At 50.7% G+C, this 24,171-nt stretch overlaps 7 protein-coding genes across 7 annotated transcripts; 4 read left to right on the top strand and 3 right to left on the bottom strand.

The window, feature by feature from the left end:
- Positions 1-406: 406 nt before the first annotated feature.
- On the top strand, positions 407-1,594 carry COCVIDRAFT_26185 (hypothetical protein; the record flags this gene model as incomplete). The annotated part of the gene is made up of 2 exons (XM_014701660.1): positions 407-1,087; positions 1,142-1,594. 2 exons carry the CDS (start codon positions 407-409, stop codon positions 1,592-1,594), a joined length of 1,134 nt encoding a protein of 377 aa, XP_014557146.1.
- A 3,135-nt stretch (positions 1,595-4,729) lies between these two features.
- Positions 4,730-10,595, bottom strand: COCVIDRAFT_26184 (hypothetical protein; the record flags this gene model as incomplete). Its single annotated transcript, XM_014701659.1, has 2 exons — positions 4,730-10,084; positions 10,134-10,595. The coding sequence occupies 2 exons, from the start codon at positions 10,593-10,595 to the stop codon at positions 4,730-4,732; spliced, it is 5,817 nt and encodes a 1,938-aa protein (XP_014557145.1).
- A 1,444-nt stretch (positions 10,596-12,039) lies between these two features.
- Positions 12,040-12,819, top strand: COCVIDRAFT_97748 (hypothetical protein; the record flags this gene model as incomplete). Its single annotated transcript, XM_014701712.1, has 2 exons — positions 12,040-12,188; positions 12,267-12,819. The coding sequence occupies 2 exons, from the start codon at positions 12,040-12,042 to the stop codon at positions 12,817-12,819; spliced, it is 702 nt and encodes a 233-aa protein (XP_014557198.1).
- A 36-nt stretch (positions 12,820-12,855) lies between these two features.
- On the bottom strand, positions 12,856-16,998 carry COCVIDRAFT_97885 (hypothetical protein; the record flags this gene model as incomplete). Its single annotated transcript, XM_014701711.1, has 4 exons — positions 12,856-15,270; positions 15,333-15,673; positions 15,760-15,996; positions 16,050-16,998. The coding sequence occupies 4 exons, from the start codon at positions 16,996-16,998 to the stop codon at positions 12,856-12,858; spliced, it is 3,942 nt and encodes a 1,313-aa protein (XP_014557197.1).
- Positions 16,999-17,442: 444 nt separating this feature from the next.
- On the bottom strand, positions 17,443-18,711 carry COCVIDRAFT_26181 (hypothetical protein; the record flags this gene model as incomplete). The annotated part of the gene is made up of 1 exon (XM_014701658.1): positions 17,443-18,711. One exon carries the CDS (start codon positions 18,709-18,711, stop codon positions 17,443-17,445), a length of 1,269 nt encoding a protein of 422 aa, XP_014557144.1.
- A 588-nt stretch (positions 18,712-19,299) lies between these two features.
- COCVIDRAFT_97701 (hypothetical protein) lies at positions 19,300-20,676 on the top strand (the record flags this gene model as incomplete). Its single annotated transcript, XM_014701710.1, has 2 exons — positions 19,300-20,259; positions 20,314-20,676. 2 exons carry the CDS (start codon positions 19,300-19,302, stop codon positions 20,674-20,676), a joined length of 1,323 nt encoding a protein of 440 aa, XP_014557196.1.
- A 1,480-nt stretch (positions 20,677-22,156) lies between these two features.
- On the top strand, positions 22,157-24,118 carry COCVIDRAFT_97826 (hypothetical protein; the record flags this gene model as incomplete). The annotated part of the gene is made up of 4 exons (XM_014701709.1): positions 22,157-22,595; positions 22,655-22,949; positions 23,030-23,736; positions 23,796-24,118. The coding sequence occupies 4 exons, from the start codon at positions 22,157-22,159 to the stop codon at positions 24,116-24,118; spliced, it is 1,764 nt and encodes a 587-aa protein (XP_014557195.1).
- Between the last annotated feature and the right edge of the window lie 53 nt (positions 24,119-24,171).

Genomic DNA, 24,171 nt, shown 5'->3' with positions numbered 1-24,171 from the left:
CTCCTTTCTCATTCGCCTCCGGTGCAATAGCTCGTGTAAGCTGACTTATTTGCCAATACAACGTTGCAGACCTAGGCCACCTAGGGAAGAAGCGTTTTGTCCGTATTTCCAGAACCCATGACCAGGTGTCGAAAGTGGGAACCCGCTGGGGCCAGTGGGCCGTAATGATCTGCAGGACAAAGCGCCCACCCACGCTACAGGCAGAGGCGGCCGGTTCATGCAGGTCCAGCTATAAGGATGACAGGTCCGCCCGGGTTCAATCTCTTACCTTTTGGGCAGCTTGCTCGTCTTCTTGTCCATACGCAGCTCCCGTTCGCTTTTGGGCTACAGTCATTCGTTTTATTTCTCACCAACTTTGCCATTCGCGTACCTACAATTACATCTAATACAACACCTCGCCTTCATCATGCGGACCGGACTTCTTACGGCCACTTTGGCCATGACCGTTGGCGTTAACGCCCTCCCGTCGCCCCAAGTAATGGCAGGATCGCTCACGGCACTGACGGCAAAGTTATCCGATGAGGCTACCAACCTGCTGACGGATTTGCTCAATGGTGTCGCTAAGGCGCTGCCCGCTGAGGCCTTCAAGACGGAATATTCGCACACGGCGGTGCCCATCGAGGAGGCGAGAGCTCAATTGGAGCATTACACTTTCAACATCAGCGAGGTGATTGACTTTGGGAAACACGAAAAGCGTCAGAGCGCCCAGAGATGCTCGAATCCTCGTGTCCGCGTAGAATGGGACCGAGCGAGCGATACCGACAGGCAAAAATACTTCGATGGCATCAAGTGCTTGATGGGCCGCTCTCCCTCGGGTCAATTTTCCCAATCCAAAAGCCGATATGAAGACTTGACAGCGCTCCACCAGGTTCTCACACCCAACATCCACACCAATGGCAAGTTTATTTTCTGGCACAGGGCTATGCTTCTTCTTATGGAGCGCATGATGCGTAATGAATGTGGGTTCGATGGACCCATGCTTTGGTTCGACGAAACTCGCTATGCTGGCCGCTTCGCGTCATCCTCTCTGTTCAGTTCCAGATGGCTTGGAGGCCTCGCAATCAACAACCAGTGTGTAAGGGATGGTGTAAGTTGAGACCAATACTGCATTCCCAGACCAACGACTGACTCAAGTCTGCAGCAATTCGCCAACCTTATCTGCAATGTCGGCCCCGGTTCATCCAACCAGCCTCATTGTCTGTCGCGCAACGGTGATGGCTCCCTCACCAAGAATTGCAACCAAGAATACGTCGACATTTGCAGCAACTACCCAGACTATGCTGGATTCACCAGATGTACCTTCGTAGGCTACCACTCCTTCGGCCACAACGGAATCGGAGGCCCCATGATGGATGTACAGGCCTCTCCTTGTGAACCCTTCTTCTTTTGGCACCACGCCTTCATCGACCGCAATGCACGCCTCTACACCAACAAGAACCCACAATGGCTCTCTCAAATGAACGGAGTCGACGCCGCCGGCAACCCTCTCACTCTCGACACCACGGTCAACACCTACGGAATGATGCCAGATCTCACCATCAGGGACCTTGTCGACACTCTCAGCGTGCCGCTCTGCTACAAATATGACTACTAAATATTCCCTTTGTATTGTCTCATGCCTTGCGACGCGTCTTTGGGTGTCTTTTCGGACTCCATTCCGCAAGAAGCCTGTTTTTGGTTTTTTTTTTTCAGATACTATAATTTTACACCCTGTGTATACACTTACTCTTCTTCTATGCGCTCATCCTCTTTTTGACTTTTAAAATGATACAAATCGCGCCGAATACGCCATGATGAATTGATGTGAACTGGTTGCTGCGCCCAGGCAGCAAAAAGGTCTTATTATGGGAGGTTAATGCTAAAATGATGTGGGACTGTGTAAGAATGTATTTGCTCAACGTTTTTTTGGTGCTTTTTTGAAATGAGAGCGGAGCTGGAAATCTTGATATTGAGACGGCACCAACGAATGCGAGATTCTCATCCAAGTCCAGAGCCTTGCCCCTAAGAACATGTGTACCGAATTGCGCAGGGAAGGTAGCCGAGTCGATGTCTAGAGTCGGCGGGGTGCTGTAATACCTGGGACCAGCCATGCTCTTCCAGAGTCTTGACCGACCATACGAAGTTACTTTCTGGGCTATCGTTTCGAGAGTTGGACATTGGCACTGTTCACGATGTGTGTTTGAAGATGCCTCAATGTCGGGCTGCGCCTTTTGAGCATTGCTGCATTCATTTCTCGTATAGCGAAGACAGGGCAGAATGGCCTGTTGCGTAGTCAGGGCTATGTGAATTCTGTACCAAACGTGTCCTCACTGTATGAGTGTTGATCAGAATGAATTTACCTTTTTTTTCATGGCTATGTCAATGTCGATATCGAGACATCCCTACTGATCCACTTGCGGAAGCAGTAACTCGCCTTCGTGAAAATGTCTCGGAGTACAGAAAGTATCTGGAGGCGCCCCAGAAATTGGTATTTGCCAGTCATCGACACGAGTAGTAGTTTTGATATCTTGACTTTTTCAGGTTGATAGAAAAGCTAAAGGTCAAAAAGGTGCACTAAGCGTAGTGTATCTTATCCCGCCTGGTCTTTTCCTAACCATGAAATGGTGACTTTGTGAATAGAGTGGAAAGGCTCATCTCTAGTTTGCCCTCCTAGCATCGGTCATGCCTTTCTCTCGACGTAAAGGTGGCTATGCCAACATCAATTGCACTTGGTCGTCCACCTTGTTGACTACCCAGTGAGCGGGAATGGAATTTTCCATAAACCCTATTTCATCCTCTACCGCTTCAGAGTATGCAAACTATTCATATCGGTTCGGGGCGACAAGTCGGAAATTTGGTGCGTGTGTTTTTAACGTTGCAAAATCGTGCCATCAACATAGCCACGCCGAATGCTGACAAAGATACCTCCGCCACTTATCCAAGTTAGGGATATCGGGAATGCACCGGATTTGATATCCATGAGATTGTCTTGAACAATATGCAAAGATGTTCGCTGTCGCCACTAGGACTAAAGTACCCAAAGCCAGAAGTATTGCAATGAGAGGCGATCGGACCAGCAAATCCATAGTTCCTATGACAATCAGGGAGTAAGGATACGCTGAAGAAGCGGCTAAATGTACAGAAAATGGTACGCCTAATTCAGGAGACAAAAAGATGAATAAGCGACCGCTACTCTACAACCTTTCCACGTGGAACGCCGCATCACGTGAATAAGGGTGACCTCGAGCATCCCAGAAAACCAAACCGATGAGGCTCAGCCAATACACCTCGAGAATCGGAGTGAAAACAACCAGGATGATGACACATTTTCGTTCATTACCGGTCCCCCTGTTTTGATCGGCTGTAAGCAAAACCTTACGGCAACATGCAATTTCGGCATCGTCACCCTCAAGCAACGGTACGGTAGCTACCGTTCCCCTTGCTGACGTATGCACTCTTGAATATCCTCGACAAAATCCCAAAGCATTCTGCTACTCGTTCAAAAATGTGCCTTCGCGGCACCAGTACTTGCACCGGTATGCGAAATGATATTGCCCATTGATACATGCGAAGGCCGAGTTCCATGCGCCAGGAGAGGCTGCGCAGTGGAGTGTGGGGTATGGCGTTCTCATACACCCGTGGCAGGAAAGTGCATCGTGTTCGTATTGTTCGCGGCAGTATATGTGCAATAGTCTTTAAAAATCGACGCCTGGCTCTAATCAGAACGGCTGTTTGACCCATTTGGTAAGAAGCCAGCCGGGCCGAAAAGTTTATATTTGCATCCATGTCCTGAGAGCAGGGATAGCTTGCGTGGAATCGAGATGCACAGCCACGTACCTTTTGCCCATACCACCTCATCCAGGCAAAATTTTCGACGGGTGTCGCACTTGAAAGCGCTCGCTTGGGGTTCTGGGGTGGAGCCCGCAATGGCCTCTGCGTCGTGCTCGACTCCCCCAGCCATAGCTGTCGCTGCGGGAATGAGAAAACGTATGTACCATACGAATTTCATGACGACGACTGAAGCTCAGGGGAATGATAGATCGGATGGATCCCTTGCAACAACACAAGGGTAATAAACTTTACTATTGACATGCATGCCAAGTTTCCCGATGAAGACATTGATATACCAGATGCTGCTCATCGTCATAACTTTAAGGAGACTTGTCAAGAGGGACAGGAGTATAATAATTTAAACATATATGCACCTCCCCGCTGTCATGCAACGTATAGAGGACCCAAACAGGTACCGTTAATTCTACCAAGACCTGACGATCGCATATTGCGCGACGCTTCATAAATGATACACGCACCCATCAACAAGCACACTGTGTTCCACGATCTATTAAGCTAGAGCATGCTGGTGGACTTTGCGACATATGCCGGGGTTTTGTACAGCATTCCTGTCAAAGTAACTGGGAAAACACAATTGCTTCAAGCTTAATTCGGGGTTACGCTGCGTGCTTAGGTACCGCGTTCATGACAGCTCTGTGATATGGCTATGGTGAGTGAACCATATTGGACTTGTAGGATTTCATTTAACAAAGTACACAATATTTCCGGAGAACTTCAATATTCTAGGAAACATCACAAGCGGTTACGCAGATGGAATCATATAACATGTATGTAACCACAACACTAAGAACATTGCATTAAAAAGTACAAGAAACTACAAATACCTTACATACGAAATCTATCATCAGCTGCCCCCAGAATCAAGCAAAAATCACCTCACACTCTCCCCCCCTCACACTCAAAAAATATTCTCCCCAGCCCTCCCCTCCATCAAACACTCCAACGCCCTCCCAACCTCCTCCAACACCCCCTCCGCCTCCCCAATCCACTCCTCAAACGTCACAATCTCAATCCCCAACTTCTTCCCCCCCTCCTTCACAAACGCCTGACACTTCCACTCTCTCAACGGCTCACCATGCGGATACAGCGTCTGAAACTTCGCCTCGACGCCATTTCCAAACGGCAACTCCTCGACCCACGCCGGCGCCTGATGCACGACGGTATCGAACCACTGCACCTCGTCCTCTTTCCAAGTTGTGCAATTCTTGACAATCTCGCCGAAGCCCATGGATTCGTACGCGGCGGAGGTCATGTGTTGGTGCTGCACGTAGCGTAGGAGATCGAGGTAGGACCAGGATTTGGAAAAGGGTACGCGGAAGGGAATGTATTGCCATGTGGGGCCGAAGATGCGGTCGGCGTTGGGGGCGCCGACGTTGCGGCCTGAGACGACTTCGCCGAAGACGACATCGGTGAGGTTGAGGCGGCGGGAGAGGACGAGGGCCCAGGCGGCGGTGGGGAGAGAGCCGATGGTGATGTTGGCGGGGCGGCGGGAAATGTCGAATTCTCTGTAGATGTCTGCGGGGCCGCGGTGGGTGAGTGGGATGCTGGGTTTCAAGACGGTCATTTCGGAGCCGGAGAGGAGGTTCGTCCAGTATGGGATTGCTTTGGGGATGTTGTCCAGGACGACGTGGTTGACGTGTTTGCTAAAGGGCACGGTTTCGGGGACTGTGATCCCTGAGTAGAGAGCGGAGAGCTGCTCAAAGAGTATGGGCAGGCAGATTTCGTCGTACTGGGCGTGTGAGATTCGGAAGACGAGGGTGGAGGCGCCGTTGGTATGTGTGAAGAGGTTGAAGGCGACAAAAGATGATCCATATGGCTTGGGTGCCTCGATGTCCTGTTTGATGCCTGCCTGGATGAAGGCGTCGGCGTCTTCACCTTCTGGGACTGCAGTCTCGGTGTAGGGCACTCTCAGTGAGGATAGAACCACACCAAGCGTCAACTCGTCGTCTTTGACGAAAACAGTGCGCAGAACCTCATTGCGTGCCACAAGCTCCTGGCATGCTTGCTCCAGCTTCTGACGGTCAATCGGAGTTGCAAATTTGATCAGCTCGTAACGCAGTGAGTATCGTGGTAGGTCCACAGTTCCCTCAACTGCGAGTTGCTGCAGTGGTCTTGTTGGGTAGATATTTGTGATCTCCCATTCCTGATTCTCAAGGTACAGGCCAACACGATCTGGGCTGTGGAGGTTGGCATCCTTGCCCAGCGCGATGAAAGGTGCATCAACATCAACCTTGGGTTGCGATGGAGCCTCTCCCTCAGCTGATGAAGCAAGCTCGGCAAGAGATTTGCTCTGGAAAACCTGTGCAACTGTGATGTTGAGCCCTTGCGCGCGAGCATCCGAGACCAGCCTCATTGCGCCAATAGAATCACCCCCCAATTCAAAGAAGCTGTCGCTGCTCTTGATATCGGTCTTGGCCATACCTAGGATACGGCTAAGAACTTCCGCCAGCTTTTCTTCCCGTTCATTGCTTGCTGAAGCGGCCAGGTCAGACAAGGAGCTGCTTTGGAAGACCTGGGCAACCGTCAGGTTGAGGCCTTGAGCGCGGGCATCGGAAACGAGACGCATAGCACCGATAGAATCTCCGCCCAAGTCAAAGAAGCTATCACTTGGCCTGATATCTGTTTCCTTCATGCCCAAAATACGACTCAGTATACTTCGCAGCTTCTCTTCGCTGGGCGACAGTTCCTTCAAGCTAGCATCCATAGATTCGGGCCCATCAATCGGCGACATGCCCAGTGCACTGTCACTCATGACATCCCTTGGTCTCAAAGCCTCCGCATCTCGAGCTTCCACTGGATCTAGGACTGCTACATCACCCAGCTTGCTCTCGGGATTACCCAAGAAAGCATGAACAATGCGGTCGAGTACAATAAGCGCCCTCTCCATTGCCTCTTTGCTGATGCAGTTGGAGTCGAAACTAGCCATGATCAGGAAGCCGTTCTCTTCAAGCGTGCAGACCAGCATGAGAGCATAAGTGTTGAACTTGAGCGCCTCGCGTGCTCCCTCCTCATCATTGGCGGGAAGGAATGTGTTTGCAGGAGTCTCGATACCGACTGTGCCCCAGTTCTCCTCTTCTTTGGGGTGTAGTACAAGACCGGTACGAAGGTCACAGGCAACACGTGCGTCCTTGCTCAGACGGCGGATATTCTGGAGGCCCAAGTGCTCATGAGGAATCTGTTTTACGGTCGCAGAATGGATCTTTTGGAGGTACTCGGAAATGGGACGATCGAGACCAAGGCGGACGCGGATAGGAATGGTTGTGATCATTGGCCCTTCAATCTGCTCGATACCGGGGACAGGTGCGGAGCGACCGGTAAGTGTTTCGCCAAAGACAATATCTGGGTGGCCCATGTACAGCGATGATACAAGAGCCCATGCACCGCGGATGATGGTTGCTAGGGTAAGCTTGGAATGCGCTGAGGTAGGGACGGTAACGTAGTGTTCAAGCAGGGAGTCGGCCTGAGTAGTGTATCCCTTTTGCGGCAAAGGAGGGAACTGGTGGGGGCTTGTGCCTTCTAGGCGCTCCTTCCAGTATTTTTGAGCATCTGCTGGATCGAGACTGATGAGATGCTTGATAAAGTGTTTGAAAGACGTTGGTCGCTCGGTATCAAGGCCATTGAAAGCACGATTGATGCGATCGAATACAAGAGGCATCGACCATCCATCATAGACGGCGTGATGCATCGTGATGACAAAATTTATCTGGTCACTTCCAGGCTCTTTGACGAGGCCATAACGGAACAAGGCAGTCCCCAGATCCATAGGCTCATTCCGATCAAGTCTGAGGTACTCAGAGACATCAGTGCCATGCTCGCGTACTAACTGCCCATCCTTGAGTACAACTTGGAACAAGCCACGACCAGTGACGTTGACGATCCTCGTTCGCAAGATTGGTGAGCCTTCCGTAGCGGTGTCGAACGCTTGTTTCAAGCGCAATGCCATTTCTGATGGGAGTGTCGCAACACGCTGAGCAACGTATGCATCCTGGAACTTGGCGGACAGGGCAATAAGACCTTCCTGAAGAGGCGTACAAGGATAAACATCCTCTACATTCGCAGCATCAACGCCGCAAAGCCTCGCGCTCTCTTGCCGTGCTGCATCGGCATCCCAATCCTTCCCAATCATCGAGAATGGAAGGACTTCATTTGTCTCTTCTGCAGAGACTGGCTTGGCCTTTTTAGCCATAGCCGATAGCGTCGGGTTAAGCATAATATCTGGTACGCTCAACACGATTCCTTCATCTCTTGCAGCAGCTACCAATCTCATTGCTCTCAGAGAGTCGCCGCCCATGCTGAAGAAATTGTCATTGGCGCTGAAATCAGCGTCTCCGCCAAGCAGCTTCGCCCAAAGCGACTGAAGCTTCAGCTCCATTTCTGTTGTAGCCTCCTTCTTCTCGGATACAGCCGAGTTGAAGCGGCGGAGATCCTGACGAGTGACGGAAGCACCAATCTCACGCAGCCGCTTCCGATCCGTCTTACATGAGACGAGCAGAGGCATCTTCCAGAGCGGAATGTAGGCACTGGGTATCATGTAACTGGGCAGGTCAACAAAGAGCTGCTTCGTCATATCCCTGAGTGCGCTCTGGAACTTATTTGTAAAGCTTCCGAAGACGTTGCCGTCGAGGTGACGCATTCCGTTCTTCTTCTGCTCGACAAGAAAGGCAACCAATGTCTGCTCGCCACCACTTGGTTTGATGACTTCAGCCGCCAGCTGCGTATCAGGAGGCAGATGCTTCTGCATGTTGAATTCGATTTCAGCCAGTTCGATACGCTGTCCGCGTAGCTTGACCTGCTGGTCCTGGCGTCCGACGAAGATGGGCTCGCCATTGCCATCTGGGTCAAAACGCACCAGATCACCAGTCTTGTAGATGCGTCCATGTCGGCCGGGATAGCTCTTACTTCCTTTGAGCAAGAACTCAGGGTCTTCGATAAAGACCTCCTTTGTCTTGGACGGGTTGTTCAGATAACCATTACCGACAATGGGGCCTTCAATCAGCAACTCGCCAACTGCACCAACAGGTACTAGCTTGTTGTGATCCTCAGGGTCGGTAAGCCAGAGGGCGCAGCCCTTGCGTTTGCCCATTGTGATGTAAGGTTTGGCAGCTACATTATCGTTGATAGTGGCTCCCACTGTCGCCTCGGATGGACCGTAAGCATTTACGACTCTGGTCCTTTGACCCCATGACATGGCGTCACTTATCGAGACACCCTCACCTCCCAGCGCGATAGATTCGAGATTATTCAGAATATCCACGTCCAAGGTTCGAGCGACCGACGGGGTCATACCGGCAAAGGTGACTCGCATATCACGCATGGCGCCACTCATGTCGTTCATGCGTCGCTCATCCGAGGGTGTGCAGAGTGTGGCGCCATGCGCCAGTGTGCAGAGCATGGAGTCGATGCACACATCGAAAGCATAACTTGCAAAATCCAGTACGCGAGAATGAGGATAGTATCCCACAGCTGCAGCACGCGGTATCGCACCAGACGTATACTGGCTGTGGGTGAGGATACATCCCTTGGGAACACCTGTACTTCCGCTGGTGAATTGAATGTACAATGGCTGATCCGGCGAGACAGGCGGAAGTGTAGTGTTCGGCTGCTCTGCCGTATAAGGAGAAAATATTTTGTTGAACTTGGATTTGGATATCGGGATGATGGTAGCAGAAGGTGCCACTCGCGCGGCAAGGGCCGATTGTGCTTTGGAAGAGAGAAAAAGTTTGGCATTGACTTGCTGGACCACCGCTCGTAACCGACCTTCCGGCTGGGCTGGATCGAGCAGTGCAAAGCATGCGCCTGATTTCATGATAGCGAGCACTGCTACTGACGTCCATCTCGACTTTTCGAACAACACTGGGATAATCCGGTTGGACGAGTCATCCAGCAATCGCAGTAACTTTGCCAATTTATCAGAGTAGTCTTCGATTTGGCCATACGTCAAGGTGCCATCCCAGGCATCTATAGCAATCTTTTCTGGATGCAACGCAGCTCTCTCAGACACCTTTTCGTGCATGCAGAAGCGAAGCTCCGGCTGTAGAGGCGTATTCCAGCTCCACAGCTCGTCGAGCTCATCTCCTGAGACATTGTGAAAATGGGAGAGCGGATGATCGACATCTTTGAAAAGTGTTTCAAGAATCGAAGCAAAAAAGTGTAGCTGTGAAACAGCTTGATGTCGAGACATGGTTGTTGTTTGCCATGTTGAGGTGGCGTGTAATGTGTCTTGTCGAACATTAAGTAAGACTTCAAACGTCCACTATGCATTGTTAGCTATGGATTTGATTCAAATGTACTGTAGGACGTACCTCTTCATTAGTGCCATCATTGAAGAAAAGGGTAGTCTCATTGAGCGTGAACTGATTCGACTTGACGCTGCCGATCTTCGTTCTCAGGCTAGCAGCGGTTTGTTGGTTTGCCCAGTCGATGTCAGCGACAGAAATGCACTGTATCGCAGCATTTTCTTGGTCCTTCTGTCCCCAGGTGAACTGGTGGAAGATGTCTCGTTGGTAGCGTTGTATGAGTATTGCCCAGGCTGTCAGGACAGTGTCCAGCACTGAGTCTCGATCTGTGCCATTAGGCAGATGTACCTGAATATCATTTGCTTTGGAAGGATTTCCATTTGTGTGCTTAGCTCCAGTGAGGTTCTCTGATTGCAAGGCGTGTTCCTGAGCGTCGAGACCATTGCTGCTCTGTACCTTCTTCGCAGCAGGCTCCTCGGAAACGCCACTAAAGCGCACCGTGTTTTCTCTGCCGTTTGGAAGATGCATCTTGTTATCCAGACTAGAGTGTGGTCTCTTCATACCTAAGAAATAAACGTGTTCCCCGACGTCGGCGGTTTGAATATAATGTCAATCTTGGTGGAGCACGACTCAAAAGCCCACTCTTTAGTAGTAGATGATTCCAAGAAGATGCATAACGAGACCACCCGTGCATCAGCACTCTCTATTCAGTCTTCATCCCGCAGTTAGGCCTAGCACTCCATACACCAGGTTCGGGTGACACACCGGCTTTCGTCCATCAGTCCGCTGCGGCCTCTTGATCGGACTGCTGTCGGCACCACTGCTTTCGTACATCAGACGAAGGCAAATTCTGCTCATTTGCCCCGGCAGACAGCTCGAGTCGGCTGCATTGCTCATTCTGTAACGTAAGTGGGCAGGGAAGAAGCACACTCAGGACAGTACCGGGGTTTAGTTGTAATGAAAACTCTCCTGACAATGGATAACCACCCCACATTTAGCGGATCAGATAATCTTAGCGCCCATGGGTGGCGTCATGAGCATTCATCTGATAAATTTGGTGGGCGGCCAATGCAAGCACGGAACGGCCAGCCTGGGAAAAGCGCATGCAGGGTTACGTCGCCAAATACGCCCATGGGTTCCATCTGATAACGGCAAGGGCTCCGCATCCTTCCAGGGCTGCCAATGATGCGCTTTAGGCCCGCCTACTTTGCTGATCCATGGCGTTTGGCTGCCAGGGGGGTGTGCTGCATGGCTTTGAGAAAAAATTATCTGCCGAATGTCACGGGAATATTGGGATTGGGGCCCGCCCGACGCCCAGCGTCAATTACTCTGCCACACCTGCATCTGAAATCAGCGGCGTATATTCTTGACCTTCCTATGTCGTAATGGTCATTCATACTTACTCTGTTGCTGGTCTCGTCATCCCACGCAGCTGACAAGGTTTCAGGCTCGGTCATACACTCTAGCCCGGGAGGTGTAAAGTTTCGCTTAGGGCGGATCTGATAACTTTGATTGACACTGCAATGGACTATAGCAACACGTCCAGGGTCTCTCCGGTAGGGATTATTTGTCCGTCCACGGCACAATATTTTTTTCCCTCAGCCCGACGGCCATTGAACGCTAGTTTCCGCGCGATTTCTAGTGCAGCGGAGCAGGTGATCAATTCAGTGATCGGCAGGACATGCTTGCGGACAAGGCGCGCCATTCTCGTCCGGCTCGTTCTCTCAACATTTCTAACCGATGTTGAATGCGTCGTGAGCCTCGGCACCTGTAGTGTGAAACTTAGCTTTGTAGTCATTCTCCGAGATCGTGAATACTTCATCGTAATCTGCACAGATTTGTTCACACAGCTGTCAAGCCTTGTCGTATCATTCATCCATTATTCTCCTGCTTGAAGATCATTTGGTCTAGGACCCACCTTTACTGCTTGTCTACACTACCAAACAGTTCGATCTTCGATCAGCCAAAAACAATGGGTTTTGTGGTATTACCCGCTCTTACACCCGACATCAGCGACGTGTATGATGTGTATTTTGAGACCTTCAAAAACAACCCGGTTACACGTGCCTTGTTTCCCTCGGCCACAGAAGCCGATTTGCTCAATCCAAAATCCGAGTTTCGGTACGTGTGCTGCATTCTTGTCTTCTCCACCGTCTTTTGCTGTCGTGTAATATTGCAATGTGGGCTGATGTCGCCAAGACAGGGGCACACGAATCATGTTCAAGAGTGGTGGAAGACCAGCCAAACGCAATATACTTTGAAGTGTGTCGACACCGAATCTAATAGGATAGTCGGCATGGCAATTTTCGACATATACATTACACCCAGTGACTGGAAGCGCGGCGAGATGTCTTGGCTCGAAGGAAAAGAACGAAAGCAAGCCGAAGCATTGATCAGCCCGCTTTGGGAGACTAGAGAGAAGCTCTGGCTCAACGAAAAGTACATGTATGGCCACGTAATAGCCGTTCATCCAGAATATCAGCGAAAGGGTGTCGGGGAAAAAATCTTTCAATACGGCATTACTATTTCTCAAAACACCGGACTGCCGGTTTACATTGAAAGCTCAAAAGACGGTGTGCGCTTTTACGAGAAGATGGGTTGCAGGAGATTGAAAGAAAACCTGAAACCTTCGCTGCAGAGTATCAAATCGGTAGAAGGTAAAGACTTGAAAGTAGATGATAATCTTCCTTTATTCGTATGGTTACCAGAAGGCGCAGAGAAGAGGCTGCCAGATGCTGTGCAGTTGGCATAAGTGCTATTACGACCTAGAAATAGTATACCATAGTATCTATCCCAACATTTGGTGAAGGGCATTGACACGGTAGCTTTCGCTCCGCTGTACAAGCTCTTCGTGCCGTCCCTGGTCCACCACCCTCCCAGCTTCAACCAAAAATATAACATCAGCCCTTGCAATCGTCCGCAATCGGTGTGCAATTGCAATTACTGTGACCCCGTGACCCTTCACCGCGCGCTCAAGGCCAAGTTCCAGGGCCTTTTCACTTTCCGCATCCAGCGCACTTGTGCTCTCATCGAGGAGAAGTAGTTTAGGCTTCCGTACCAGAGCTCGCGCAATGGAAAGGCGCTGACGCTGTCCACCAGAAAGTTGGTTGCCACTGGATCCACACTCCGTGTCGTATCCCTGTGGGAGTTCCATGATGGTTTCGTGAATGTTTGCCAACTTGCAAGCTTCATGTATCTCTTCATCTGATGGCACATGACCAGGTCTCGCTCCCAATGAAATATTGAATTTGATGCTCCCTTGGAAGAGTACATTCTCTTGTGGCACGTAAGCAATGTCGTCCCGGAATGAGGCACCGTGATGACGCGATATGTCAACACCATTGATGAAGATGCTGCCCGTTGAAGGAAGATAGAATCGTTCCAGGAGTGCTAGTACAGTGCTTTTTCCTGCGCCAGAAGGCCCAACCAGAGCACAAAACTGGCCTGGTTGTGTTGAGAAAGACAGTGATGTAAGAACTGGAACACCAGGACGAGCTGGGTAGGAAAATCCAACATCTCGGAATACAACCCTAGCGCCGCCTTGTGCTGATGTTGGTGAAGTTGACTCAGCCAGCGCCTCAACATCGTCTCCTTTCTCCTGGAAGTCGTTATTGGGTGTAGCTTTTCCATTTCTTACGCCGGATGCGTCTGTTCCCAGTTCAATGAGCCCGCATATGCGTGAGATGGCACTCTTTGCCTTTGCGATTTCTGGGGCGAGCGTAAATAGCTGACCCCAGAGCTGGGCGGAGATGAGCATTGCAATAAGTATGATGAAAAACTGAGTCTGGGTGTACCTTCCCTCGATGATGTTCTTTGATCCCCACCAATAGGCAAAGGCGTAGATGAAGCTACCACAGGAGTTGGCGACAGCTAACCAGACATTCGTCTTGAAACTTTGTTGGACCATTTCCTTTCTGGGAGCCTTGAGAGATCTTCGGTACGTCTGTAGGATTTCATCCTCGATTGAAAGAGCATGCACTGTTTTGATGTTCGAGATCGCTTCAGTTGTAACACCAATCGACGACGAAAATGCGCCAGCGTGCTTGACAGCGAAGCGACCAATTGCGCGTAACTGCATATACCCGGCGCCAAGAAGCAGAGGCACTACCACGAGGCATACGATTGCAATCCGCCATGCGATGATGTGCGACAGGACGATGGCGGCTACAAAGTTGACCACAACGGAAAACAAAGTCCCGACGATGGAACCGCTGAATCCTGCTAGTGAGTTTCCATCTTTGGTGATGTACTCAAGTAACATTGAAGGATTTCTCGCCTCAGACTCATGCCATTGCAGAGGTTGGTGAAGGAGTGTCTGCAGAGTTAGGTTACGAACCTTGTAGATCAACCGTTCCGAGAGAAGACCAAACGCCGCCCAGCTGGTGAAATTGGCAAGGAAAGCGATGCAGGCTAACATGAACCAAAGCCCGGAGAGCAGCTCGCCTCGGGAGCGAATGTAGTCTGGATCATTACAGGGAGCCATAAGGCCCATAATGTTACCGAAGAGAAGACCAGAGCCACAATATTGGCCGCCGACTATCAACGCTGCGAAGAACGCTAACAGGATAAGAAGCGTATATGGCCGGGTCAAGGGGAGCATCGTTTTCCTGATAGATCCCGCAATAACGGCGCCTTTGATTGGTTCGACAGAGTCTGAGTTGCTCAAGTCGTTTACGGGCGTAGGGTCAGCTTCTTGCGCTTTCATTGTCTGTTTTTCGTCCGACAGAGTATCGACATCACGCGATTCCAGACTGGCTCTGGAGCTGGAAGGACCATCCTCTGTCTTGACAGTCTGTAATCGGACCATGTCCGCATATGATCCGTCCAATTCCAAAAGTTCTTCATGAGTACCTTGCTCCAAAATATTGCCCTTTTTCATGACAATGATCTTAGAAGCAGCTCTGATCGTTGAAAGTCGATGCGCGATTGAAATCACAGTTCTTCCCGCAGAGGCGCGTTCAATAGCGGCCTGGATGCGCTGCTCGCTTGCGGAATCCAGAGCTGCAGTGGCCTCATCTAGAATGAGAATCCTAGGGTCCCGAACGAGCGCTCGAGCAAGGGCGATTCGTTGCTTTTGCCCGCCACTAACAAGACTTCCGCTTGAGCCGACAGAGGTACCAAATCCGAATTCTAGCCTGTCGATGAATATTGCCACGTCGGCGAGATCGGCGGCGTGTTGCACTAGTTGCACAATCTCCACAACCTGGGTATATTTGTCTTAGCACAGCGACTTTTGAATTTTGATTCTTTCAAAACATAACTCACCTCTTTACCAGCTTTCTCGGCTGCTTCATTGAGTTGATTTCCTTTCCTGATATCTTCAGCGACCCCAGCAAGAACTCCACTCAACAAGGTCTTCTCTAGATGAGCATGAGGTGGAGAGTTGACTAAGCCGAGGGCGATATTCTCAAGAATGGAGCGATCCAAGAGCGATGGTTCTTGTTGGACTAGACTGATGAAGCCTCGGAGATTTTTTATGTTGATGTCTTTGATATTACGGCCATCAAGGAGCACATCTCCTGACTGTGGGTCATAGAATCGACTAATCAAACTCGCCACTGTCGATTTTCCGCTTCCAGACAGTCCAACAATGGCGGTCAGTTGGCCTAGGGAACCATTTAGTTAGCACTCTAGGCATTTCGAAATTTGGGAGGCGAGATGAGAAATTTCATCATGAGCGAAGTATACGCACCGGCTTCACATTTCAAGGAGATGCTGTTCAGCACAGGATGATCAGGCCGGGATGGGTATGTAAAAGCCACATCGCGAAACTCAATCTCTCCGTCTGCTTTGGAAAGCTTCTCCGCAGTGGTGGAGGTGTTGTCGATGGTGGGTTCGGTTTCAATGTCTTTTCGCAATCGCTCGAATGCAGCTATGGCCCCTCCGAACAGTGGTAGCATGGGCGCAATCTGACTCAGAACAATAGCACCTAGATTTCCAACGTTAATATATGAAATTCGCAAATCTAGGTATCGAGCTTACCATCTAAGAGAATAAATGTGACTGTGTAGATCTCTCCAATAGTCGCACTACCCTTGCCCCCAAGAGAATCTGCAACTCTGCGACTACCCTGCCAATAACCAAGTGCACTAGCTGAGAAAGCAATGAAATAGAGCAGCCCAGCCTGAATAGCAGCAGCAGTTGCTTTCTTGATTCCCTGATCTCGTGCACTTTCCAAATGTCCCTTGAACTTCTCTTCCAGTCTGGTATTGGCCCCAAGAGCATGGACAAGACCGACATGGCTAAGAGCTTCAGACGCGATGGCGCTAGCGGATCCAAAGCATTCCGCCAACTTGGTACTATACTTTCCGACGAAGTGGCCTCCAATTACTGCCATGAGCAAGAACGCAGGGATCAGAGACACGAGCATACCCGCTAGCTCAGCATTTTTGATGAAGCCGACTATGTATGCTGTGACACAGAAGGATATGCAAGTCAGAGCAACGCCAACCTTTTCACCGGTACCACTTTCGATTGCCTGAATGTCCCCATTCAGACGAGAAGATACTTCACCGGCTTGGAGTTTATCGAAAAAGGTCATATCTTGTCGTAGGAGATTGCGGAGGTAGCGATCCCGAACACGTTGAGCCAACCTCTGGGAAGCTAGATTCCAGCATACCAGATGCGTGTAGATGCAGGCAAAACTGGCAATGGCGATATAGACCAGGAGGAGAATTTTGGGTGTGATATTAGATTCCTCAGATGGTGTGGAGCCGCCAGCCTGGTTGTTACAGGTCACCGTATTGATTTCATCGACGAGTTGGCCGAAGACAATTCCTATGAGTGGGAATGGCACGCCTGCTGCGATGGCAGCTATGCTGCCAACGAGAACAAGTATCCTGTCGAGCCATGTCGGATCCGCGTAAAAGAGAAGATGGAGGAAGCCGAAGAAGGGCTTAATAGAGGCCCGTGAGGGCATGCTGATGGGCATGGAACATACAAAGAGTGTTCAACTGCTGATGAGGAGGTGTCTCTTGCCGTACGATTTCATGAAGCTGTGCGAGGACACCTGCATATGGGCAGCTGGGCGCCATGGCTCCACTGAGAGGCGACGGCCAGGATCGACACGGGGCGGGCGGTGGAAATTGCTCGCGGCGTGTCCATTGGGAATGGCATCACGTGAAATCAATGCGTGGTAGATGCAATAGTACTAGAGGATTCGTAGAGTAGGCACGTTGCATGGTGCCAATGTGGGCTGAGCTTGGGTAGTGGAGAATGGACGTCTGTGTGTGTGACTTGGCAGCAGGCGATATTCGGACATGGTCAGTGCAACAAGTGTAACTGACGCACGGGCCGCACGGATTACTCAGAAGATCAGATAAAAATTTCGCTAGCTCTACACCGTTTTGGACAACCGCCACCCACGTCGTTCACTCTATATCCTTGCTTGCACTTGGACCGATGCAGCACCATCCCCTACCTCCTTGGACCCTTTGGATGCCTGGCGCACAATTTCTCCAGCCATCAACGCTACGTCCTTGGCCAGTGTCCGCCCTCCATCGGACTTTGAGGACACCAACCACAGCCGACAACCCTCTGCAATAGCGCCGCGCTTGAACTGCACCTCTTCCAGGCTTTCTCCCTTGGGCCGACAGCCTAGGATGATCGAATCCACGCTCTGGAACAGGGTAGAGTTTGAAAAGGGGCTTGTCGCCGTGTCTCTGATGATGACATCGGAGCCCGAGCATGCAGCAGAGGAGTCTTTTCCGATAATGACGCGGAGTCTGAACTCGCCCTTGGATTGGACTTGCTTCTCGTAGGCACGCATGTAAACTCTCTGAATGTGCTCTGGTGCTTCCGTGACAGACGGCGTCTGACAGCTTGTCGGCTTCGCCCAGATCGAGCACAGCTGGGGTTGTGGGGGCTTTGCATCGTCCAGGATCCTCAACGGAGCAAGCGAATCGCTTTCCGTAACCACTGTAATGTTGCCCAGGCGAGGACAAGATAGTAGATCATCTACGATTTCTACCATATTCTCGCCAGAGCCGACTACGGATACGTTGAGTCGTGGCTCATTGGCACCTCGCAGCTCGTTTCTTCGTGAAGGATAATCGTCCATGGAAATGATACGCTGGCCCGCTAAGAAGTTTGTTGTCGGTAGTGATTGTGCGGTTGGTCCACTGGTCCGGGACGGAGACGGTGCAACAACGCTCCTCGCTCGCACCACCCATGTTTTTCCAGTATTATCTTTGACGGCTACCTTCCAGCCTTGTACAACATCTCTTTCGACTTCTGGGGCTACCCCGACAACTTCGCTACCATATCGTACGTCGTTCTTGAAATGCTCAGCACTCCACTTCATGTAGTCGGCAAATTCCTCTCTCAAAGGATTGAGACGGTCGGAGTTTGCAAACTCGATAAGCCGCTTGCGATTTAGAAGGTAGTTGACGTAGCTAAAGGCTGTTCTCGGATTCCGAAGTGTTGCCAGGTCGTACATGAATGGGCTTTCCATTCGTGTCCTTGATAAATTTGAAGTCGAGCCCCATGAGAATGACGGCTTCTTTTCGATGAAAAGCACTTTCAACGGTGCTCGAGACTCACTATTCGCAATAGCCGTAGCCAGCTGCGCTGCCCCGAAGCCAATGCAAACGAGGTCATACAAAGGGGTAGGTTGCGCCATCGATGAAACTGGTGCTGTGTTCATAGTGCTGCTTGTTTCTTCGGCGGAAGTTATTGTGTGTGGAAGATGATAGAACAAGGACAGACACCACGCGCTGTTATGTTTGAAAGCTGCAAGTTCTAAAACGTGATACGACACTAGCAGTTTAATTTCATACCACAGCAGCGATCATGCACAACTCGTACGTAGAACAAAAAGATCCGAGCTTTATCCAGCAACGGCCAGACACCCCGATATCCAGGCTCAAAACAACGATGTCACCGACAGCTAGTGTGGGCCGCATGGATGGGCTGTAAATGCACGCCACACATGTACGACAACTTGCATGGGTTTGAGGGTGGCAGCATAAGACCCACATAGTGCGATCAGCCACCCACCCGGGACGTTCATCGTACCACGGCCACCCACGCAAGCGCTGGCAATTGCTGCCCGTCAATGGCTAGCATACCCACATATTTCGTTCCGGTTACTAGGGACAACCTCGGTTAAACTGCCCGGGGCAGCTGTATCCAAGTTGAATGCCTTCAAGCAACACATCCCGGCTATGAAAAGGCTCTTTATACAATCTTCTTGGGTCTCCCCTTCTACCAGCGCAAAATCCAATACTCGAAAATGAGCCAACAAACGAAGCCAACTGCGGCAGAAGAGCCATTCATTCTCAAACTTCCTCACCCATATCTTACGGCATACGCAGTCGTCAATGACGCTCCCAAAGGAAAACCTACCAACAACAAGATCCGGATTTCCTCGGCGAACACAACTGGCAAGGAGGTCACTCCTCCAGTTGTATTGCACAATGAAGATATCTCGTTCAGTGGCATCGGTTCACCGAGCCAAGACAGTGTGCCATCAAAGGGAGACAACAGTTCTTGGGCACGCGCTCGACGATCACCCCATGTAACTGTTACCTGGAACCAGGATAGACCTACAGTTCCGCAGGTCTGGCTCATCGCTTATGCGTTGGTCTCACTGCATCCTCTAGTAGAGAATTTCCGCGTTATTCTCTCCGGCAAGGATTCCAAGTCACTAGCTCATGAACTGTATGTCACTGGTCTCTTCCACCCACATCCTAAACCGTCTAGAGCAGAAGCACCTCAAGACGGTCATCTTCTCTTCCGAGGCACCTTTTGGCAGGGTGCCGCATCTCCGTTCGGAGCCCGCCCGGTGTGGGCGCCACACCTCGATGCCTCCGGCAAGCCAGCCAGCAGACAGTACCCCCCCTTTCCATTTCAGAATGCACCAAGTACTCAATTTCCAGCTTTGCCCCGACATACTATGCATCCTGTTCGGGAGCCCAAGCCAGAGCCAGGGTCCATCATCTATAGCCGATGGATACCACATTTGAAGGAACACTTTACCATGGTGGCTCTTGACTACACCAACGATGAGCATCTCCGCTTATTCAACAAGTGGCAGAATGACCCACGTGTAGCTGCTGGCTGGAATGAGACCGGTACCCTTGATCAGCACCGCGAATATCTCCGCAAACTGCACGAGGACCCCCACGTGCTCACCATGTTTGCCGCGTTTGACGATATTCTCTTTGCTTATTTTGAAGTATATTGGGCAATGGTAGGTGTTTATTTCTGCTTGCCGTCATGTAATTACGTACTAACAAACATATAGGAGGATCACATGGGCGCCCACTACCAATCGTCGCCGTACGATCGGGGAAGACACTCCTTGGTAGGGGATGTAAGATTCAGAGGCCCATACCGTGTCTCTGCATGGTGGTCGGGCCTAATGCACTACATGTTCCTGGACGAGCCGCGCACATGGAACCTAGTGGGAGAGCCGGCAGCCACAAGCAGTACTGTTCTGGCTTATGACTTTGCCCATGGTTTCCACGTTGAAAAGCTTATGGACCTCCCGCACAAAAGGAGTGCACTCATGATGGTTAACAGGGAGAAGTTCTTCACTCTGAGCCCATTCACATGGGATGGAGAGAAGAAGGTCAGGCCGAGTCTCGACGCAGGTGCCAAATTGTAATTGATCACGTAGCGCTTTTTCCCTTTGATATCTCATAATAACACATCATCAATCAATACTATACACGACAATATGCAATCGTTGGAACACTCACCATCCGTGCATGCTGCTTCTCCTGAATTCCGGAATGCTCATATTCTAGAGTATGTGTAGCTTCGTCTGTACCAGGGGACGACTCATACCCGACATTAGAGAGTATTTGCATGTCCGTCACAAAACATGTGATGACAGCCATGCCCCCCCCCCCCCCGCGCTGCATCCCACATGCAAAATGCGGATCAGACATTTAGCCGCAAATTTTTATCTGATCCGTCCTGTGCGTAGCGCCACAAGAGGGTGTGAACTGGCCGTGCGAGCAGAACCGAGCGGCCTTATTGCTCGGATATTGGCGCACTAATCCGACGATGGGGTGTATGGGAGTGCGGTGGTGGATTGCAAGACGTAACGGCATTGCAGCCGGCAAGTCCCAATGGGCATAGCCACTCCACTTGATGTTTCCAACTTGTGCAAAGCTCCGCGAGAAAAAAAAATTTACTCGAAGCGCCAGCATGACGTGACAATGCCTGATGAGGCAGGCCAGCGGATCTGATAACGCTCCATGATGTTCGCCCAGCCACTAGTCGGTCTTCCCAGCCGACCCTGTCTCCACGCAATACCCCATGTGGCGACGCTAACTTTTGATCTGATAAAAGTTACGTTTGATCTGATAAAATTTTGCAACGTCAATGCGCCCACTATTGAAGCATTCCATTCGACCCTCACCGACATCGCACCAGCCATGAGCGGTAATTGATCTTATCAGATGAGATGAAAGGCGGTCCTTCGCTGGCTGCTGTGACGACAGGGATGAGCACGCCCCTTGCTGTCACCAGACGCGGCTAGAACTTCGCGGCTTGACGACGGCTTTGGACGATCGCCCTTCCTTCGAAATAGGATCCTCGCCATCGTGTGGAGACCCATGCTGGGCCATGCCGTGGCGCTGCTAGTTGCATTGTGTCGGAAAGAGCAGGAGATAAGCTGGTGGATCATTTGACTCTGTAATGTCGATACTTCTCGTACTCTCTACACTACTCCGGATCAAGCATCATCCGACCCGGGCAATGCCTAACGCCCTTGTGCGTGTGTGTCCAAGACGCAGGAAATGTGGCACACAGGATGGCTCATTCCGCTCTTGTCCTTAGATCCGAGCAATCGGCGAAATACTCATCATCACCCTCGTTGCTACCGGGGGCAAATTGAACCAGAAAGTGCCTTGAGGGGTTGGCATCAGTCTTTCGATTGCTTCCAAGTGCCATACGACACGGCTTCTTTTCGGTATCTCACGTCGTTTGTGTTCCATTGCCTATGTGCCCAGTTGATTGATCCCATTCATCACAACTGCTATCGAACAATTCACTTCTTCTTGATTCCTTGGCCATTATTGCTTGTTATGCTACCAATATTTTGCTATAGCAAGAACCAGTAAGAACCCCTAGCCATAATGGCGGAAATCTACGACCAATCTCGAAACGACGCTTTGCATCGTCTCAACCAAACACTTCTCCAGATCGACCCTTACGATCTTCCACCATATCCCAACCTTTCCATCGTCACAGGGCCCCTCGACCCGCCACTGGTTCAATTAACACTCTCTCAACTACTCCAACAACAAGCCGCACATTACCCCAGCAACGAAGCTGTCGTCATACCATGGACTGGTGCGCGTTGGACGTACCAGAAACTATGGGCAGAATCAAGCTTGTTGGCCAGAGCGTTGTTGAAAGAAGGAGTTCGACCAAGAGATAGGATAGGTATCATGAGCGGGAACTGTGAAAGGTACATTGCATTATTCTTTGCCTGTGCAAGAGTCGGTGCGATATGCGTCACTCTCAACAATACCTATACTGCAACGGAGATGGAGTTTGCTTTGAAGCATACAAGTACGTCTTTTTTCCAAACATCAATCCCAGAAATCTTTTGGGAAGGCTAACGAAAGCAGAGTGCAGAATTCTATTCACTACCCCTAACATTGCCCGATTCGACAACATCCCATTACTGAAAAGACTGAGTCAAAAAGACATAGCATCAGTTCTCCCAGATCTCAAGACCGTATGTTTAATACGAGGTCAAAATGACTCCTTTACCACTTACTCTTCGTTCATCGACAACGCTCAATACATTCCCGAGCACATCCTCGACATCTTTGACGGCATAATAAGTCCTCATGACGTAGCAAACCTACAGTTCACCAGTGGAAGCACAGGCAAGCCAAAAGCAGCCATGTTAACACACTAGTTAGTCTTCTCCCTTCCCTTCTTCTTTCCTCCACACGCTTCGATGTATGCCCAGCCAAACTAACAAACTCACCCCACAGCAACCTCATCAACAACTCCCGCTTCATCGGCGACCGCATGCAACTCAGCCCCTCGGACACCCTCTGCTGTCCACCTCCCCTCTTCCACTGCTTCGGCCTCACCCTCGGTGTCCTCGCCGTCCTAACCCACGGCTCCACCATCGTCTTCCCAGCCGAAGCCTTCGACCCCATCGCCTGCATGCACGCCATCTCCACCGAGAACTGCACCGCGCTCCACGGCGTCCCCGCAATGATGGAATCCATAATGGACGTCCCGCGCCCCGCGGGCTGGCAAAGCAAACTACGCACTGGCATCGTAGCCGGCAGTCCCGTTCCCAAATGGCTCATGGAGCGCATGGTCTCCGAACTCGGCATGACGGACTTTACATCCTCGTACGGACTCACAGAGGCAAGTCCAACCGTTTTCAATGCTCATACTACGGATTCGCTGCATGCCCGCTTGACTACCGTCGGTACCGTGCTGCCGCATGCCAAAGTCAAGATTGTAGACCGCAACGACCGCGTTGTGCCCATTGGCGTGAGAGGCGAGCTTTGCGTCGCTGGATACCAGGTTTGTAGAGGTTATTGGGAGAACCCGGAAAAGACGGCTGAGCTTATTGTCAACGATGAGTATGGCGAGCCGTGGTTGCATACCGGGGATGAGGCGGTGTTGGATGTCGATGGGTATTGTACGATTACGGGGCGGTTCAAGGATATTATCATTAGAGGTACGTTTTTGTCTTTTGTCCTTTCTATGTACTGAGAAGTGCTGATGTGTGTGAAATAGGAGGCGAGAATATATATCCTCTTGAGATTGAAGAGCGGCTTGTTGAACACCCGTCTATCGCACGTGCGATTGTCGTTGGTGTTTCGCATCCCCGCTTGGTGGAAGTTCCTGTGGCGTTTTTGCTTCACGAGACAGATACGCCGAAACCTGATCTTGCTGACGTACAGGGCTGGGTCAGGAAAGTGCTGGGTAGGCATAAGGCCCCCGTGCATATCTTTTGGTTGGGAGAGGATTGCGATGCTGAGGTTCCGCTGACGGGTAGTGGCAAGATTAGGAAGTTTGTACTCAGAGATGTTGCGGAGAATTTGCTGAAGGAGAGGTAGATTGTGTTTTTTGTACATATAGCGATGCGTTTTAGGTTAAAATTAGAAATAAA

Source organism: Bipolaris victoriae (genome assembly GCF_000527765.1).
Source record: "Bipolaris victoriae FI3 unplaced genomic scaffold scaffold_37, whole genome shotgun sequence".
In the NCBI taxonomy this organism is placed as follows: Eukaryota; Fungi; Ascomycota; class Dothideomycetes; order Pleosporales; family Pleosporaceae; genus Bipolaris; species Bipolaris victoriae.
Note: the sequence above shows the minus strand (reverse complement) of the source record. Positions and strands in the feature narration are given on the sequence as shown.